General features: G+C 40.1%; 1 protein-coding gene across 1 annotated transcript; it reads right to left on the bottom strand.

The window, feature by feature from the left end:
- Positions 1-1,142: 1,142 nt before the first annotated feature.
- On the bottom strand, positions 1,143-1,633 carry LOC125357703 (mitochondrial translation release factor in rescue-like). The gene has a single exon (XM_048354642.1). The coding sequence runs from the start codon at positions 1,605-1,607 to the stop codon at positions 1,143-1,145; it is 465 nt and encodes a 154-aa protein (XP_048210599.1). The 5' UTR covers positions 1,608-1,633.
- Between the last annotated feature and the right edge of the window lie 17,413 nt (positions 1,634-19,046).

The raw sequence follows: 19,046 nt of genomic DNA, 5'->3' as shown, positions 1-19,046 counted from the left end.
CTGCACACCCTCCCAGCCTTCTGCTCCTTCCCCATCTGTCTTTGCAGGCACATTTCACTCCTGCAGAACCTCTTCACAAGTGTGTTTTCTTTCGGAGGCATCATTCACTTATTTATTTGCTCAGTAAAATTTACTGAATGTACAGGAAATAAAAGGTGATAGGGGCTGGGAATGTGGCTTAGAGGTAGAGTGCTTGCCTAGCACGCATGAAGCCCTGGGTTCTATTCATCAATACCACATAGACAGAAAAGGCTGAAAATGACACTGTGGCTCAAGTGGTAGAGTGCTAGCCTTGAGCCAAAGAAGCTCAGGGACAGTGCTCAGGCCCTGAGTTCAAGCCCCAGGACTGGCAAAAAAAAAGTGATATCTTAGTAGGGCAGACAGATGTAAGCAAATTATATCATAACATATAATCTTATAATAATACAGTGTAATGGAGGTTTTTTGCTTTCTTTTTGTCTTTTTCTTTTAATCTAGTTTTTGAGGGGACAAGGGAGGGTCACAGAAATGGAGGGATGAAAGGAAAACAAATACAGCCATGGTACTCAGTAGACACTATAGTGAAAGTAAGTTATGCACCTTGTAGACATGGAAGGGAGGGAAAGTGAAGGAAGGGGAAAGCAAAGGAAGAGATGATAGTGTCAAAAAAGAAATGTACTCATTACCTGACTTATGAAACAAAAAGAGTATAACACCTTAATAACAACATTTTTTTGGCTGTGTTTAAAAGTTTTATTTGTTGTAATTTTTGTCATAGTGGGGTCTGAACAGAGCCTCACTTTGCAAAGCAGGTGCTCTGCCATGACCCCTAGCTCTAGAGTTTTAGTCACCCCTCCCCCTCGCCAAGTCTTGGGGCTTGAACTCACGCCTGTGCATTGTCCCTAAGCTTCTTTTGCTCATTTTGCCCCTTGAGCCACAGTGCCACTTCATGCATGGTAGGCAAGCACTTTGTCACTCAGCCATAATCCCAGTCCAATTGTTTTATTCTTGACAGAATGAGCTGACATTGTCTGCTGTCTGTCTGTGTGGATGCTTGCTTTAAGTGTACACCCACTGGGAGATGGGCCTGGCCACTTCTCTGTGGAAACTTCTCATGGCAATTCTTTTCTCAGTGACATTTTCACTTGATTCCCTTAGTTCTTTCAGTAATTTCTTTTTTCTAGAATTTCCTTTGCTCTTTTTTTCCTTTCTTGCTTTTTCTTCTCTGTCTCTCGTTTTTCTTTGTGAACAAGGCTCTTTTCACCATTGTAGAAAACATCCACTTTTTCTTGTAGGATTTTCCGAGCTAGCTTTCTGTTTTGATCAACAGATCTTGTCTGGTGGCACTTGACCACGATACCGGAAGGCATGTGCTTCAGCACCACACAGTTGCTGGTTTTGTTGGTGGCTTGGCCCCCTGGACCATGTCCCTTCACAAACTGCTCTTCCAGTTCATTCTCATCCAGGGAATGCAGCACTGAGCAGCCCTTCTTGCCTGCCACTTGCACTGTAGTGGGGCCCATTCCTAGGGACAGCAGTGCCAGCATCTCCCACAGCCCAAGTCCCTGTGGTGCTGTGCATGTTCTAGTCAGTGGTGCAGGAAAACGCCACAAAGCCCAGGTGCTCATCAAGGATGTGGCTCAGCCTGTTTGAGACCTAGTAAGTATCCTGAGGATGCATCGAGATGGAAGGCCTCCGGTGGAACGATAATTCCAAATGTCTTTCCCTCATCGTCTTCTCAGTGCCAGCCTTGGCACCCTTAAATGAAATGCCAGTAACTACAGATGGCTCGGGCCTGGGCACTGGCCTACCGCCCGAAACACGCAGGGAGAACCCGAACTCCGTGGGCCAGGGGAATCGCTACTCCTCGGTCTTCGCACGAGCACTCTAATAACACCATTTTTAAAGTTAAAGTATTTTTTGCCAGTCCTGTGGCTTGGACTCAAGGCTTGAGCGCTGTCCCTGGCTTCTTTTTGCTCAAAGCTAGCATTCTACTTCTTGAGCCACAGCACCACTTCCAGCTTTTTCTGTTTATGTGGTGCTGAGGAATCGAACCCAGGGCTTCATGTATACTAGACAAGCACTCTGCTCCTAAGCCACATTCCCAGCCCCGAGTGATTCTTTTTTTTTTTTTTTTTTTTTTTTTTTGTCTGCTGTGCTGGAGCCTAGTGCAGGAGGTTAGTTCAAAATCTTAGTCTCTTTTGTTCTCTTTTCTATTCTATTCCCCATGCAAGGCTCTTGACTACTTGCTGGTCCCCAAACACACCATAGAATTATATTCTCCTGTTCAAGCTGTTCCTTCTACCGACCATGACTTTCCTTCTCTTTTTAGTCTAGAAGATTTCTATTCAGCATTCAAACCATAGTCAAAAGGCAACTTCCATGAGTAACACCCTTGTCACCAGAAGAGTGTGCCCAGCTCTATGCCACTGATCCTTCTGTTCTGTCTCTGTCATTGTCTTTAAATTGTTTGTGTCTTGTGAGTCTTAGTACAGTGTCTGATGCTTGGGACACTTAGCATTAGATAAGTTGATTTATTTTCTCCCTTTTAAAATTGCTTTATTCTGCCTATTTATATTTCACTATTTGCTATGAAAAGAAAAATAAAGCTTCAGAAAGAAACACTCATACTTAAAAGATGAAGAGCAAAATTGGAAATTCCAGGGTACTATATAGTAAAACTCTGTCTCAAGAAAAAGAAAAGGAATATCAATAAATTTAAAAGAAGAAAACCAGAACTTACAGAAATGGGTAGGTCCTCTCAGGTACTAAGCATTAGAAAAAAAATTAATCAAAAACAAATTGATGAAGTCTTGTAGAGAACTATTCACTTCAAAGGCAAAATTAAATTTCTGGACCTATCTTGAATGTAGAAAAAAATAAATCCAAGAGTCAAGGCCTTCAAAGCAGGACAGAAATTTGCTGCTGGGGGGTGTTAACGGCTTAACCTCCCTCCCAAATGTCTGTGCTCTCAAGATCTTTTTCAGTTTCTTGGGAAATTCTAAATGTATTTTACCATGTCCTTTCCAATGAAAGGGTCTGTTTTCTGTAACTCCATGCCTCCTTTAAATTAAGATCAAACAGAATTTAATATTAAGTGTAGCCACAGACTCTTTCTCAAGTAAATGTTAATTATAACTTTGATGGATGCGTTACAGCTTGTTCTCTGCCTACCTGATTTTATGAAGAGACAGGGCAAAGCTTCAAGGAGATTAAACATTCTTCCTCTATTATTATATGTGGCCATTGCTTCTTCCCAGAAAAACCTTCATATAGGTATTTATTATATTGAAAACATTAATTTTTACTAGAAGCTACAATAAAATGGACTCTATTCAATTGCTGCTATAGTCTTTAGATAAATTAAAGGAAACTCAGATATAAAGTAATGTGAAATTAGCTACCTATGTGATATTGAAAAATTTACTATTATGTAAAAAGAAAGCTGCTATTTCTGAGAATAATACTATGGTACTCTGAGTCGTTCTAAAGCCTCATAGATGGGAAGAATCTACAATACTTGACATACTACTGTTTCCTGTAGCTAGAGTTGGCAAAGAAATACAAATTAAACAAAGACAGATCACTTCAAATTGACCAGAAGTCTAATATTTTCATTTGCTAAGCCAAGCAGTCCTACTTGTAGGCTGATTTTATTTAACATACATACGGTTAAAAGTTTGGAGGTTTTTATTAATAATAGAAATGTTTGATATTAGTCTTACATTCTAACATAACAACAGCTGAAAGTCAGTGTGTTCTACTCCTATTTTTTTTTGTTTTGTTTTGTGTTGATACTAGAATTTGAACTAGGGGTCTCAAGCTCTGCTTACACTTTTTTTGTGTGTGTTGGATCTGAGGCTTGAACTGGGGGTGCTATCTCTAACCTTTTTTGCCAAGGCTAATGCTTTATTACTGGAGCCACAGCTCCACTTCCATATTTTTTGGTGCTTAATTAGTGATAGAGTATCATGGACTTTTCTGCCTGCTCTGGCTTCCAACTATAGTCTTCAGATCTCAGCCTCCTGAGTTACTAGGATGACAGGTGTGAGCCACCACCAGCACCACCTGGTATATAGGGTTCTTGTTTTCTTATTCAACTTGTCTCCAATTTAGGCTGGACCCTAAGCATTTCAGGTGAAACACCATACTGTAGTGGGAAAATAATGGATTTTCAAAAGGATTGGTGAATGTTTTATTTTATTTATTCAGTCCTTGCTCTATAACTAAAATATCCATGTGACTTTTGAAGGTTCTTTAGTCTCTCAGCAGCTCAGTTTTTCATTGCATAAAAATATACTAGTTGCCAAGAACAGTTATGCAAAACTGTAATTCCAGGACTTGGGAGGCAGAAATAAGAGGATCACTTTTAAGGTCAGCCTTAGCTACATAGTGAGATCTCATCATGAATGTGTATACACACACAAACATGAGAGAGAGAGAGAGAGAGAGTGGAAGAGAGAGAGAGGAAGAGAGAGAGAGAGAAGTCAACCACATGACTATGGCTTTAAGTCTGTGTTGCTTTTAATAGTTGATCATTCTGTGACATTAACACATAATCAAAGCTTTTTGAAACTTTGGAATCAGGACACCAACTCCCAGGGCTAATAGTTAAGTGACTTTCCTATATTACTGTAATGTTTTATAGCATTGGAAAGCATTTATCTATTGTCAAAGGCACATAAGCATCCCTGCAGATTGCTAGGAGACAGTAAATGTTTTCACAAGCAAAAAGCCTTCACTTTTTCCTACTGCTATCTACTGGGGGTGAGGTGGGGAGGTTTGTTTAGCCTCTGGTCCAAAACATAAGTCTTTTAGTGACTCAGACTAACGGTAAACGTGTTGGAGAAAAGGAAAGGCTGCTTATCATTTAACCTTCTCCATCACTCAGAAAGCAGAGAGAGTGGCTGTATAGTCAAATCTCAAAATGAAAGAAAGTCTTTGAGGTTGGGCGTGGTGGCTCCTGACTGTCATCCTGGCACTCAGAAAGTGAGGCAGAAAGATTGGCCATTTCAGGGCTACTCAGGCTATATAGCAAGTTCCATGCCAGCTTGGAACAAAAGGAGATCCTTCCTGAAACAAACAAGAGTGTCCTTTAAAAGCTGCAGAAAGCAGTATTTTAGTTGATTCCCATCTCCCAAACACAATGCACTTTTAAAAGCAGAAAGTGAAAACCCTCTTCCAGGTTGGAGAGACAGACCATACCTGAATACTCCCACTCACTCTGAGAGGTTTAAGCACTTACCTCATAAAAACCTCTCTTTATGCAAACTAACAAGCCAGATTGCCTCAGCGTTAATTAATATAATTAGCACTTTCTCAATAGATATACTTATCTCCTCCAACAGTCTTTTTTCTATAGACTTCTGTAATCATAGTTCATTTCTTCTGCAAAGCCCCAATTCCATCTTACCCTTATTCCCACGATGAGTTTCCAAGCTGAAATTACTCTGTTGCAAAAACTAAAGAATGAGCCAGACAAAACTGTATTCTGGACAGAGAACTGGACAATCTCTTGAGACCAGGAAAATACTTTTGAAGTTCATCAAGTTGCTGTCTTGGGGTTAAAAAAAAGTATTATAATCCATGCTTTCACTGGAGTTACAAAGAAAGCAATTGAAGCAAGAAAAGAGAATTGAAGATAAAAAGTTATCAAGATATTCAGCAATTTACAATAACTACTTATTCTGCATAATATTTTTACTAAAAGTAGAAGAAAATATAAATAATCCCAATGACTAGGTTCATAAAAATGACTATATGTAAAATATTATTTATTGTTCATTATTTCTGAAATGTTGAATAAATAATGTCTAAGGATACTGTTTTAAAACTAATAGAAAAAAATGCATTAATAAATGGTAAGGAGCTGGGCACTGCTGGCTCATGCCTGCAATACTAGCTACTCAGGAGGCTGAGATCTGAGCACGGTTCAAAGCCAGCCTAGTCAGGAAAGTCCATGACACTCTTCTCCAATTAACCACCAGAAAATCAAAAGTGGTGCTGGAGTTCAAAGGGGGTAAAGTCCTAACCTTGAGCAAAAGAGCTCAGGGGCAGCTTCCAGGCCGAGTTCAAACTGACAACCACAAAAAAAAAAAAAAAGGAAATTAATTAAGATGTATGTACAACTACTGCTCACTTACAGAAAGGAAAACTTGTCTGGCTGCAGTGGCTCACTTCTATAATCCTTAGCTGGGATCTGAGGATTGTGGTTCAAAGCCAATCTTGGCAGGAAACTCCGTGAGACTCTTATCTCCTTAACCACCTAAAAAGTGGCTCTGTAGCTCCAACTGGTAGAAAAGAGCGCAGAGACAGTGCCCAAGCCCTGATTTGGAACTCCATGACTAACAACAACAACAATTAAAAAAAAAAAAAACAGAAAGGAAAACTGCCTTCATGTCAAAGATGACAGAAATGTCATCTTTAGCAACAACATACTATTATTCATCATGTTGATTAGTGAAGATAAGTTGAAAGGCAAGATTACAAGAATTGTATACATGGCCAAAAGAAATAAAGAGTGAAAAATAATAAACTCACAGGAATGGCTTTGATATGATGGGCATAGAAGCTAAAGAATAAAAAATAAGGAGCAAGCCAAAATTTCAGTTTTCAGACTTTGAGAAATCAGTGATGAGAAATATAAGATGAACTATTGAGCGGAATCACTTCAGAGCTGGAGCAGAGGATGCGCTCTGACATCGCATGTCGGGGTTCCTTTCTCATCATCGCATGTCGGGGTTCCTTTCTCATACTGTCATTCCTATAGAATGGTGAAATGGCATAAAATCATCCTGATAATTCACAATGGTAGGGTAAAAAGAACTAGCATAATTGCTCTATGATATATAACAAATGCCAACTGTTTAAATATAGTTACCCCTGGTCAGACACTAGTGGCTTATGCCTGTAATCCTAAATACTCAGGAGGCTGAGATCTGAGGATCAGTTTGATGCCAGCCCAGGAAGACAAATGTGAGAGATTCTTATCCCCAAATTAACCTGCCAAAAGCTAGAAACAGAGGCAGAGCTCAAGTGGTAGAGTGTCAAATATGAGGAAAACAACAAACCCAAAAACTCACAGTGAGAGCTTGAGACTCTGAATTCAAGTCCTCCCAGTACTGGCAGTAAAATAATAACCATAATAATATAACATTTATTTGCAAGTATTGATTTCTAGAGTTGCCAACAAAATACTAGGAAAAGGTTTATTGATTACACCAACATAAGGATTTGTCAAATAAAAGAGTACTCTATAAGAGGTTAGTGTTAACCTCGATTCGTTCTTTTATTATCTTAAAGTAGTTGTACAAAGGAGATATCATTTCAAAAAGTAGTTCATGAATACAATATATCTTGATTAATATCACCTCTTTGAAAATTCTCACCCATGTTTCCCTTACCCTCCCTTCCCCTCTTCTTAATTTTTTAGGATATACTTTGAATTCCTAACTGTATTTTCTTTCTTAAGGCTCAAGGGATAGAGCACTAGCCTAGAGCAAAACAGCTCTGGGACAGCAGCCCAGGCTCTGAGTTTAAGCCCCAGAATGGGCACCAAAAACTAAAAATTGAAAAGTTACATTTCTGAGTGTGGGTAGGGGTGTGTGTTTGTGTTTTGTGTGTGTGTGTGTGTGTGTGTGTGTGTGTGTGTGCGCGCCATCTTGGGGCTAGAACTCAGGGCCTGTACCTCAAAGCTAGTGCTCTGCCACTTGAGCCACCACTCTACTTCCAGCTTTGGGGTGGTTAATTGGAGATAAGACTCTTACGGACTTTCTTTTTTTTTTTTTTTTTTGGCCAGTCCTGGGCCTTGGACTCAGGGCCTGAGCACTGTCCCTGGCTTCTTCCCGCTCAAGGCTAGCACTCTGCCACTTGAGCCACAGCGCCGCTTCTGGCCGTTTTCTGTATATGTGGTGCTGGGGAATCGAACCTAGGGCCTCGTGTATCCGAGGCAGGCACTCTTGCCACTAGGCTATATCCCCAGCCCTCTTACGGACTTTCTTGACCTCTCCTACGTAGGCTGGCTTCTTGTCCAGAACCTCAAATCTCAGCCTCTTGAATAGCTAGATTATAGCTAGATTATTGCACAGTCCTGGGGCTTGAATTCAGGGCCTGAGCACTGTCCCTGGCTTCTTTCTGCTCAAGGATAGCACTCTTCCACTTGAGCCACAGTAATTACATTTTTCTATTCTAGTCTTCCTCTAAAATTAAATTTTAATTGAGAAGCCTTAAATGACTGTATTCAACCAACTCAAAAGAGACTAAGGTACACAACTTCAGTGCCAATCAATTTGTGTACTTATATTATTTTTGGCATCCATAAGTAGACTTGTATCCTTGGAAAACCAACTCATGGGTAGACTGCTGAATATAAAAGAGGAGTCAGTTGTGTATTTACAATATTTAATGACATTGAATTCCAAGAGTCTGAGGCCTGTAGCAAAGGGATGAGTATGTACTCCAGACTTCCAAAGAGTCACGTGTTTCTGACCCACAGAAATTTTGTTTTCTGTTTTCTAGCTAAATCTTACTTTTTGGTTACAACTAGCCCTACATTTTACAGTGAACTAGATGTTTTAGTTTCCTAAACATTTCAATGAGGTACTCAGTGCTCAAATGTTTTGTATTAAGTCTTCCAACATCTCTGAACTACTCCTACAGATAACTTTTTTTTGTTGTTGTTAGTCATGGGACTTGAACTCAGAATGTAGACACTGAATCTGAGCTGTTTTTGCTCAAGGATAATACATTACCACTTTGAACCACAGGACCGCTTCCAATTTTCTGGTGGTCAATTGGAGATGAGTCTTACGGACTTTCCTGCCGAGGCTGGCTTTGAACTGTGATCCTCAGATCTCAGCCTCCTGAATAACTAGGATTACAGATGTGAGCCATCACCACCTGGCTAGCAATTCTTATTTGAAAGTGTGGATTTTATTAGTTTTCTTTTCTTTCTTTTTGTTTGATTTTGCCAGTCATGGGGCTTGAACTCAGGGACTGAGCACTGTCCCTGGCTTCTTTTTGCTCAAGGCTAGCACTCTACCACTTGAGCCACAGTGTCACTTCTGGCTTTTTCCATATATGTGGTGCTGAGGAATCAAAACCAGGGCTTCATGAGTATGAGGCAAGCACTCTACCACTAGGCCATATTCCCAGCCCCTGTTAGTTTTATTTTCAATAGCTAACTGTTGTGTGTGTTTTTTAAATTTTTTAATCTGAGAGATTTTATCTGAAGGAACTGTGAAGTTAGTAGAAATAGGCCTTTGTTTTCAATGGTAGAACAAACCCACTTTAAAAAACAAAACATATCTATGTACTTGTACAAAAGGGTTTCAATTGAACGTACTAGTTTCTGAGTACAGAGTTTTGATTGGTGCTGTCCCTTCCTCTGAATGACTACCTTAATATTCTTTGATATTCATGTGTTTGGCACAGCATCCATTCCTCCTAGGCATGACTGATAAACTTTATTTTTATACCTACAATTTCTCAAAGGGAATTTCACTGAAAAAAAAGTATAAATGTTCTTTTATTTAATTAATAAGAAAATGCACTTTGGTATCCCCACACAATAGGTGGTGAAATCGTAAAGATAGGATTTATTTTTGACGCAGTATCTTACAATGTGGTTCACAGTGGCCTTGAAGTTGTGATCTCCTCCAGCTAGTGCCACCTAATCAGGTCTAGAACCAACACACTCACCATGAAAATGTAATTATTAAGGGCTAAAGTAAACCCACCCTTTAGGTAGACAATGGGGTCATTTATGAACTACAGAAATAGAGTTAGAGGAACCTTGATTAAAGTTTTGCTTCCCAGTGAGATATCCAGGTATTTTCCAGGAGAGAGTGCTAGCACAAAGGAGGCAACTGTTTACAATAACATGTGCTTCCCAAGGACAAAGTAAGGGGGAACCATTGTTCCTTAATAGTTATCCCTGACAGACTATGTGTTCCTGGTGGCCATGATGAGAAACACCACCCTGTGGCAGAGGTTCAAGTTGCCAGTGGGTACAAGGAGAAGTTAGGGATGTTTCAACTGACTCTATGAAACGTTCTGGAAGTTTAGCTGTCAATAGAAGAAAAGAGCCAGTTGTGTTGCTTGGCAGGGTCTGAGATAAGAAAAGTTATTTGTAATTCGTTTTTGTGTTTTTAGTTTAGAGACCAAGACACAAAAAGAGTGTAAAGAAAAGAAGTGGACATTGGGTGTTATGGTGTAAGCCTGGCATCCCAGCTATGAGGAAGGTTACAATTAGGAGGATTATAGTTCAAAGCCAAGTGTGACACAAATTTCATGAGATCCCAGCTCGACTGAAAAAGATGGACCTGTGCTGTGTGCCTGTTATCTCAGCTACGGTGAGAATCATAAACATGAGAATGGAGTCTAGATTCACCCAAGTAAAAAGTGAAAGCCTTTCTCAAAAGTAATGAGTTACTTGGTCTAGAAGTGTACAATACCAGCCTAGCAAGTATGAGTTCCTGACTTCAAGCCCTAGAATTGCCAAAGATGATACTCTAGACACTATATGAAAATATTAACATTATAAAGCAAATCAATGTATTGTTTGCGTTATCTAAATCTAAAACAAAATTACTTTTTCCTTATCATTTCATTGTCAACAAGTAGAAATGGAGACAGATCACAAAACACAATATAAAACACAGCAAAGCAAAACTAAGACAGAGCAGTGGGGCTGATCAACCTGAAAGCAGGATGGAGGGTTTCTGTGGATGTTTCAGGAACCTAAAGACTCAGAATGTTGGGCTGGGGATATGGCCTAGTGGCAAGAGTGCTTGTCTCGTATACATGAGGCCCTGGGTTCAATTCCCCAGCACCACATATGCAGAAAATGGCCAGAAGTGGTGCTGTGGCTCAAGTGGCAGAGTGCTAGCCTTGAGCAAAAAGGAGCCAGCAACAGTGCTCAGACCCTGAGTCCAAGCCCCAGGACTGGCCAAAAAAAAAGACTCAGAATGTTGGCACCTGTCACTGCATCTTCTACAGGTATGGTAGCCCCTTCTTCAAACCTCTGAGCCTTTGCACCTCTCCCTTCCTTACACAGGTAAGGCCCAGCCATTGAGAGCAACTGCACTTTCCCTTCAGCTTGACAAATGGGACAAAAGGATCTTTACCTACCCTGGGTAATTAATTACCCAAAATAGTGCTGGATTTTCTAAATGTAAAATAAATACACACATGCCAAGATACTACTATATTTTAAAGCTCAAAGTTCAGACATCTGAAGCTGTTTATAAAGAACAGAACTCAAGAACAAACTACAAGTCAGATCATAACTTTAAAAAAATGTTATTTTTTTTTAAGACTTAATAATGCTCAGAACCTGGAAAGACTTTGCTGAGCTGATAAGTTTTGTTTTATTATGTTTTTGTTTTTGAGACCGAATCTTACAATGTACCTCGGGCTGTCTTCAACTTTGAGATCCTCCTTTACCCCCAGAAGCTGTGATTACAAGTATATGCCACTATATCTGGGTATAACATGTGTGTGCATGTGCTCATGCGCGCACGCTAGTCCTGAGGCCTGGGCATTGTCCCTGAGTTTTTTTGGGCTCAGGGCTAGTGTTCTACCACTTGAGCCACAGCACCACCTCAGCTTTTCTGAGTAGTTTATTGCAGACGAGAGTCTCACAGACTTTCATGCAAGGGATGGTTTTGAACCCTGGACCTTCAGATCCAGCCTCTTGTATAGCTAGGTTTACAGGTGAGAGACACCAGTACCATCTTCTTCTTTTTTTTTTTTTTTAAGGAACTGTTAATTGTACTTATTAGTGAGACTCAGTGTGATATTTTATACATACATATCATATGCACTGATTAACTTCAGTCACCCTTTTCCAATCTTATCCTTTGGACCTAATCTGGGACAATTTGGTGATTGAATTTCAGGATATGACAACTGAATTTAGTTTATTACTTAATCTCCCAGCAGGAAGGAAGGAAAAAAAGAAGCTGACCTAAGTAATTCTGGGAAACAGTATTGTGTCAGGAGACAGCAAAACAGAATTCAAAAGTAGCCTGGTTCATACACTAGCTTCTCATGGCTGTGCAGTTTCACAGTATGGAAGAAACGTTATATCTACAGAAGGGATGAAGAACTCAGCTAATAAAAGGTTGGTAGTGAAGGTCTCCGTCCTCACTTCACAAGAATTACAATCAAGGAGGGGAAAATCTACAAAGGATGACTGGCAGGTAAATAGAAATGTTAATGAACCCAAGTCTGTTTACTTGCTGCTAGGAAAGGGGCTCAAAGAATCTAGGACAAGTTGTTGGGGGAAAGAAAAAAAGATTTATTCAGAAAGCCAGCAAATTGAGATGATGGCATGTTAGCACCTTAAAAAAAAATATCTAAATTCAGTGTAAGTTCCAGGATTCTTTTATTTTAGGCAAAGAAAGTTGGGGGTGAGGGAGAGTTCTTAAATTAGGAAAAGAACAATTGGAAATATATTTTCCTTTCATCTGTTTTTGTTTCTTTTTCCCCTCTCTTTCTCCTTCCCTCCTCCCTCCCTCCCTTACCTCCTTTCTCTCTTTCCCTTCACCTTTCCTTGTTTATTGTTTTTGAGACAGGATCTCCACACTTGAACTTGACTTAAACTGGCATACCCCTCACCCTCAAAAAAAGATCAAACACGGGGCTGGGGATATGGCCTAGTGGCAAGAGTGCCTGCCTCATATACAGGGGGCCCTGGGTTCGAGTCCCCAGCACCACATATACAGAAAATGGCCAGAAGTGGCGCTGTGGCTCAAGTGGCAGAGTGCTAGCCTTGAGCAGAAAGAAGCCAGGGACAGTGCTCAGGCCCTGAGTCCAAGGCCCAGGACTGGCCAAAAAAAAAAAAAAAAAAAAAAAAAAGATCAAACACAAGGTGAAAATGATTGCTAATCTGAAGTCCTCTGATGAAGAACTGTATTGTAGGACATGAATGAAAAAATCTCCACTTTCCTTCTTACATTTACTTCCTATATTGTTCCTCTTTCATGAGGATCACTAAACCAATACAAACATTTTAAACTCTTAGTTTCATAAGTATTTTTTTGTGTGTGTATTTGCCTGTATTAGGACTTGATATCAAGACCTGGGTGCTGACCCTTAGCTTTGCTGCTCAATGCTATGACTTTATCCTTTGAACCACAACTCCATTTCTGGCTTTTTGGTGGTTAATTGGAAATAAGAGCCTCACAGATGGGTGCTAGTGGCTTATGCCTGTATTCCTAGCTACTGAGAAGGCTGAGATTTCAGACTTGCACAAAAGCCTGGGCAGGAAAGCCTGTACAACTCATGTCCAATTAACCACCAAGAACACCAGAAGTAGAGCTCTGATTGTAAGTGGTAGAGCACTAGCCTTGAGCAGAAGATCTCAGGCCCCAGGGCCAACAAAAAAATAAGTCTCACAGACTTTCCTGGCCCAATTGGTGTTAAACCACCATCATCCGATCTCAGCCTCTTAATAATTAGGATTACAGTCATGAGACACTAGCCCCTGTCTTTTATAAGTATGCTTACCTCTTGCTTCTCATTTTGTCACTTTTTCCCCAGACTCCAAAGCCAGAACAGAGTTCTCACCTTCTGAGACTCCTTACCTCCTGCTGTGTCCAGGATGTACATTAAAAAATATCCACTTTCTTTGAATTTATTTAATGAAGATACTGATTCCATTTGATTTCTAGATTTGTTTTCAGAAGCTTTTTATGTAGAGAAAGCTTAAAATACATGACCAGAAACCATTTAGTTTATCTATGGTTTTTATGTCTGGTGGGAGCTGTTATTCAACTTTTGGATTTTGAAACCGCATTTTTTTCCTCTTAAAAGTTAAAGACAAAAAGTAGCATCTGGAGAAATAAATGAGAACATTTAGTTAAAAATAGATTTTAAGAGAATAGATTGAGTCCTAAAATGTCCTTCTAGATCATAAAAACCTATTCTGAAAACAAAATGACTTTGATGAAGCCATTATACTACAATACTAGACACAGCCCAATAAAATGCATTTGATGGACTAGAACTGACTCTACATATGTAAGCTATAATATAGAAAACATCACACCTCAGTGAGAAACTGATGTCGGAAGAATGTCAATGGCCAAGAGAGGGTAGAAGAGAACTGTATGGGCGAGGAAGAACAGAAGAAGTAACATGACTTTTGTTTGATTTGAGATACAAACAAGCCAAATTTAAGAAAACACTTTCGAGCTAGTAGAAAAATCTGAATATGGAAGATTAGTTCACATGAAGAAATTATTGTTAATTTTATTAGATTAGAAACAACACAATAATTTCTTAAAGATGTCTTTCTCTTGGAATTCTTTTTTTTTAAGAGCTAGACTCTAGTGGCTTATACCTGTATTCCTAGCTAGTCAGAAGGCTGAGCTCTGAGGATCATGGGTCAAAGCCAAACTGGGTAGAAAAGTCTATGGAACTCTTTTCTCTATTAACCACCAAGAAGCCAGAAGCGTAGCTGTGGCTCAAGTGGTAGAGGGTAAGGCTTGAGCAAAAAATGTTTTAGGACAGTGTCAAGGTCCTGTTCAAGTTCCAGTGCCCTCTCTCTCCCTCTCCCACTCTTTCTCTCTCTCACACACCCGCACACATGCAGACACTCACAAAGAATGGAGAAAAATAAAGAAAACAGTAATGACAAATGATTGTTAATAATGTATTATTCTTGCTACTGTCTTGTTCTTTTGAAAGTTTCTATAATAAAACATTACTTTTGAAACAGTAGACTATCTGGGTGCTGGTTGCTCCTGCCTGTAATCCTAACTGTTCAGTAAGAAAGTGAGAGAACTAAACTTTGATTTTCCATTCTTCCCCAGGAAAGCCAGTCCACTATGAGAATAATTTGAAATTATTTTCCACCTTCTCCCTTGGTTGACCATTTTTCCATATACCATAAGGGTACTTACAGTACTCACTTCCTGTGAGCCCTTCCCACCTCCCTGGTTGGTATCTCCCTCCCTCCATCCTTCTCTCCCTCCCTCCTTCCATCCCTCTCTCCCTCTCCACTGACGTTATACTTGTCTTTACTCTTTGGTGCCTGCTACTTGGCAAGCATGTTACTCCTTGTTTGGCCAATTGGCTTCATATGTGAAATATTTGCATTTGTCAGACACAGTCTTTGTGTTTGGTAGATATCTGGATTAAAGCATTTTTTCCTCTCTTGTATTAGTTCATTTAAAAATTTGTTTCACATAGAGAACAAAGGGGCATGGTTTCCTTGATATATGACTGTTGGGGGTAGGGGGAGGACAGTAGAGACCAGGTCTGCAAAGCAACTAACTTCTTTTCAAATGGTATTTCCACATGTTTGGGTCAGCGACTTTACACTATGTATCTAAACCCAAACAACTACTAAACATAAAAAGGTCTAGAGTAGGGGCTGGGGATATAGCCTAGTGGCAAGAGTGCCTGCCTCGGATACATGAGGCCCTAGGTTCGATTCCCCAGCACCACATATGCAGAAAACGGCCAGAAGCGGCGCTGTGGCTCAAGTGGCAGAGTGCTAGCCTTGAGCGGGAAGAAGCCAGGGACAGTGCTCAGGCCCTGAGTCCAAGGCCCAGGACTGGCCAAAAAAAAAAAAAGGTCTAGAGTAGAACTATCAGTGGATCACAATAGCTCAACAGCTTTGTACACATGACCATATAAGATAAGCAAAAACAACTCCAAGAGAAGGACACAGGAGGATTCTATTGTTGATGTTATGTTTAATGTTCTGGGTGAATTTCCTTTGGCATACCCTACGTGGTTACTGTATATGACTTTGGTACCCTGGATATTGTATATATGCCTACCTGATCTAGAGAAGGGAAAGAAAAATGAGGGTGTAAGATATCGCAAGAAATGGACTCACTACTTTATTATGTAACTGTACTCCTTTTGCACAACACCTTGTCAATAAAATTTAATTAAAAATTTTGGTTCAAGTCTTTATTCCTCTTATAATCTTGTAGTGAAATTTCATTACTCTTATAATGTTGTAGAATATTATTTGGGTCAGAAGACATAGCTCAGTGTAGAGTCCTTGCTTAGCACACCTGAAGCCATAAGGTTGATAGATCTCTAGCACCACAAAACCAAACAAACAAACAAATAAGTAGATAAAAAAGTATTTGAAAAAGAAGTTTGGCACTAGTGGCTTATGCCTGTAAATCTAGTTACTCGGGAGGCTAAAATCTGAGAGGATCGTGCTTCAAGCCATCCCTAGAAAAAACTCTATGCAATTATATCTCCAATAAACCAGCAAGATGCTAGACTGGGCAAGATGGCTCAAATGGTAGAGTGCCATCTGTAAGATAAAAAGCCAAGAAAAAGCATGAAGCTGAGTTCAAGACCTAGTTCTCTCTCTCTCTCTCTCTCTCTCTCTCTCTCTCTCTCTCTCTCTCTCTCTCACACACACACACACACGCACACACACACACTCACATACTGCCTGGAAAAAATTGTCCTCTCCTTTTGTTCTCCCTCCATGCACGAGTGCGCCAGGCCCTCCCTGAAGTCCCCTCCCAGCACCTGTAACCCACCCCTGGATGGTGCACCTGGAGGCAGCAGGAGGTCCCCCAGACTCTAAGGTGACTTCCCCATCCTCTGAGGTAACTTCTGCATCCGCTTTGGCAACACCTCTTCCCCGACTTCTTCCTATATAACCTTAATCACCCCCGTGAGTCCCCCCTCAGCAGACCTCCATCTCCTGGGGGCTGGTGGTTAAGTTCTATTAATGAACGCTGTTTTGCCTGAACAACCCCATGGAAGTCTCATTTCTCCAACCTTACACACACAAGGAAAGATAAATGCTCTAAAGTATGAACTACTAACCTATATTAGGAAATCATGGTATGGGAGTTAAGCAATCTGGGCATCTCTTCATCTTTACGCTGATACAACTTGTCCCAGTGATGTCTATCTTTTTCTTTAATTATAGTCTTTTGTGTCACACAGCTAGCTAGGCAGAAAGTGAAAAGGAATTGCTGATTACAGATGGATTAGAAGTCCCTGGCAATTCTTTTGATCCTCCCACGGTAAAGTTCTTGGAGATTATGAAAGATTAGCCTTCATATTACTCTGAACCAAGAGTTGACACTGAAAAGTCTGATGTCTCTTAGTGGATTAGGACTTTTTCTATCTCAATCAAGTCTTTACCAATCATAAGCCAAAGAGAACATCAATCATCTGAAATAACCCTATATTGTATGTGGAGTACATAGTGAAGCACTTGAGTACTTCCCATAAGGAAAGGGGTAGTCAACTAACTAATTCTTTTTCAAATTTTAAATGCACCTCTAGGATAGTAGGCAGATAATCCAGTATTATTTGTAATTATTACACACTGGAGGACACGTGAAATATCAAACAATAAAAGAATAATTCATGTAATACAGAATATTCATATAGCCATTGCAGTGAATTAAGTTCAAATATGTTAGCATAGAAGCTTATTATAAAGAGTTAACAGGGGCTAGTGGTATAGCTCAGTGGTAACACTCTTGGTCAGTAATGTAAAGGACCCATAGGATCAATTCCCAGCACTGCAGGGATAAAAAGAAGAAAAAGGAAATTGGAAGCCATGAGTGGTGACACATGCCTGTTACACTAGTACTTGGGAGGCTAAGGCAGGAGGATCTTAAGTTTGAGGCCAGCCTGGGTTACAAAGAGAAACCTTGTTTCAACAAAGTAAAACACAAAATATTTACCTAGTCTGACTATATAGTTTGGGCTGTAAGAAGGTGAGGGACAAAAGGTGTCTTTGCTGTAAAAATATATGTGTATACATACACACACACATGCACACATAGACATACACATATATTTCTGTTTTCATTTACATTTATGTAATAAGAAGTCATTTTCCTTTTATGACTAAAAAGAAAAAGAAAATAGTCTCACATCAGTGGCTCATGCCTGTAATCCTCACAACTCAGGAGGCTGAGATCTGAGGATCATGGTTCAAAGCCAGCCTGGGCAGGAAAGTCTGTGAAACTCTTATCACCAATTAACCACCAGAAAACTGGAAGTGGCTCTGAGGCTCAAGTGGCAGAGCACTACCCTTGAGCTGACAAGCTCAAGGACAGTGCCCAGGCCCAGAGTTCAAGCCCCACTACTGACAAAAAAAATTTAAAAAAAAAATAAAAGAGGGAGGGAAGAGGGGGAAAAGTAAGGGAAGAAGGGGGAAGAAAGAAAGCAGAATATGAGAAAGAAGAAAGAAAAGGGAGAGGAAGAAAGAAGGGATAGAGGAAAGGAAGAATGAAGGAAGGAAAGAAGGAAGAAAAGAAGGAAGGAAGAAAGGAAGGGGGGCTGGGGATATAGCCTAGTGGCAAGAGTGCCTGCCTCGGATACACGAGGCCCTAGGTTCGATTCCCCAGCACCACATATACAGAAAAACGGCCAGAAGCGGCGCTGTGGCTCAAGCGGCAGAGTGCTAGCCTTGAGCGGGAAGAAGCCAGGGACAGTGCTCAGGCCCTGAGTCCAAGGCCCAGGAATGGCAAAAAAAAGGAAGGAAGGAAGGAAGGAAGGAAGGAAGGAAGGAAGGAAGGAAGGAAGGAAGGAAGGAAGGAAGGAAGGAAGGAAGGAAGGAAGGAAAATGCCATCATATAGATAAGTGCTTACTTCCTAGAGCTGTTCAGGTTGTATATACAACTTTAAAAATCCCCTAGGACCATAAATGAAAGAGCAAAGTTCTTAGAGAGACCATCAACAAATACATATAGAAAAATAGAAGAGGAAATTCTTCTACTTCTCAAGCTTATAGCCTACAAGCAACAAAATATGCAAATAGAATCACTGATAGCAAATACATGTTACCTGCTTTAACTGGCAATGCATGGTAAAACTAAAAGTAAGTCCACAAGTCTAATCAACGCAGTGCTGCTCAGACCTATGACTGTGCTTATGATTTGGGATAGGGCTACTAATAGCAAGAAAATACACAAGACTATTTAACGTACAATGTTCTGGGACTTGGTATGTCTAAGGATCAACATTAACAAGTTTTATTTCATGTAACCTTTTTTTTCTTCAGACACTCTTTGCTTGGAAATTTCTCTTCAAATTTGACTGGCTCAATTTTTTTT

This window comes from Perognathus longimembris, chromosome 9, assembly GCF_023159225.1.
Source record: "Perognathus longimembris pacificus isolate PPM17 chromosome 9, ASM2315922v1, whole genome shotgun sequence".
NCBI lineage: Eukaryota > Metazoa > Chordata > Mammalia > Rodentia > Heteromyidae > Perognathus > Perognathus longimembris.
The sequence above is the reverse complement of the archived record's forward strand: the minus strand, read 5'-3'. Positions and strand labels throughout refer to the sequence as shown.

Bases quoted from the DNA above. Each gene is read 5' to 3' on its own strand.
- LOC125357703 (XM_048354642.1), bottom strand. From the start codon at position 1,607: ATGAGCACCTGGGCTTTGTGGCGTTTTCCTGCACCACTGACTAGAACA.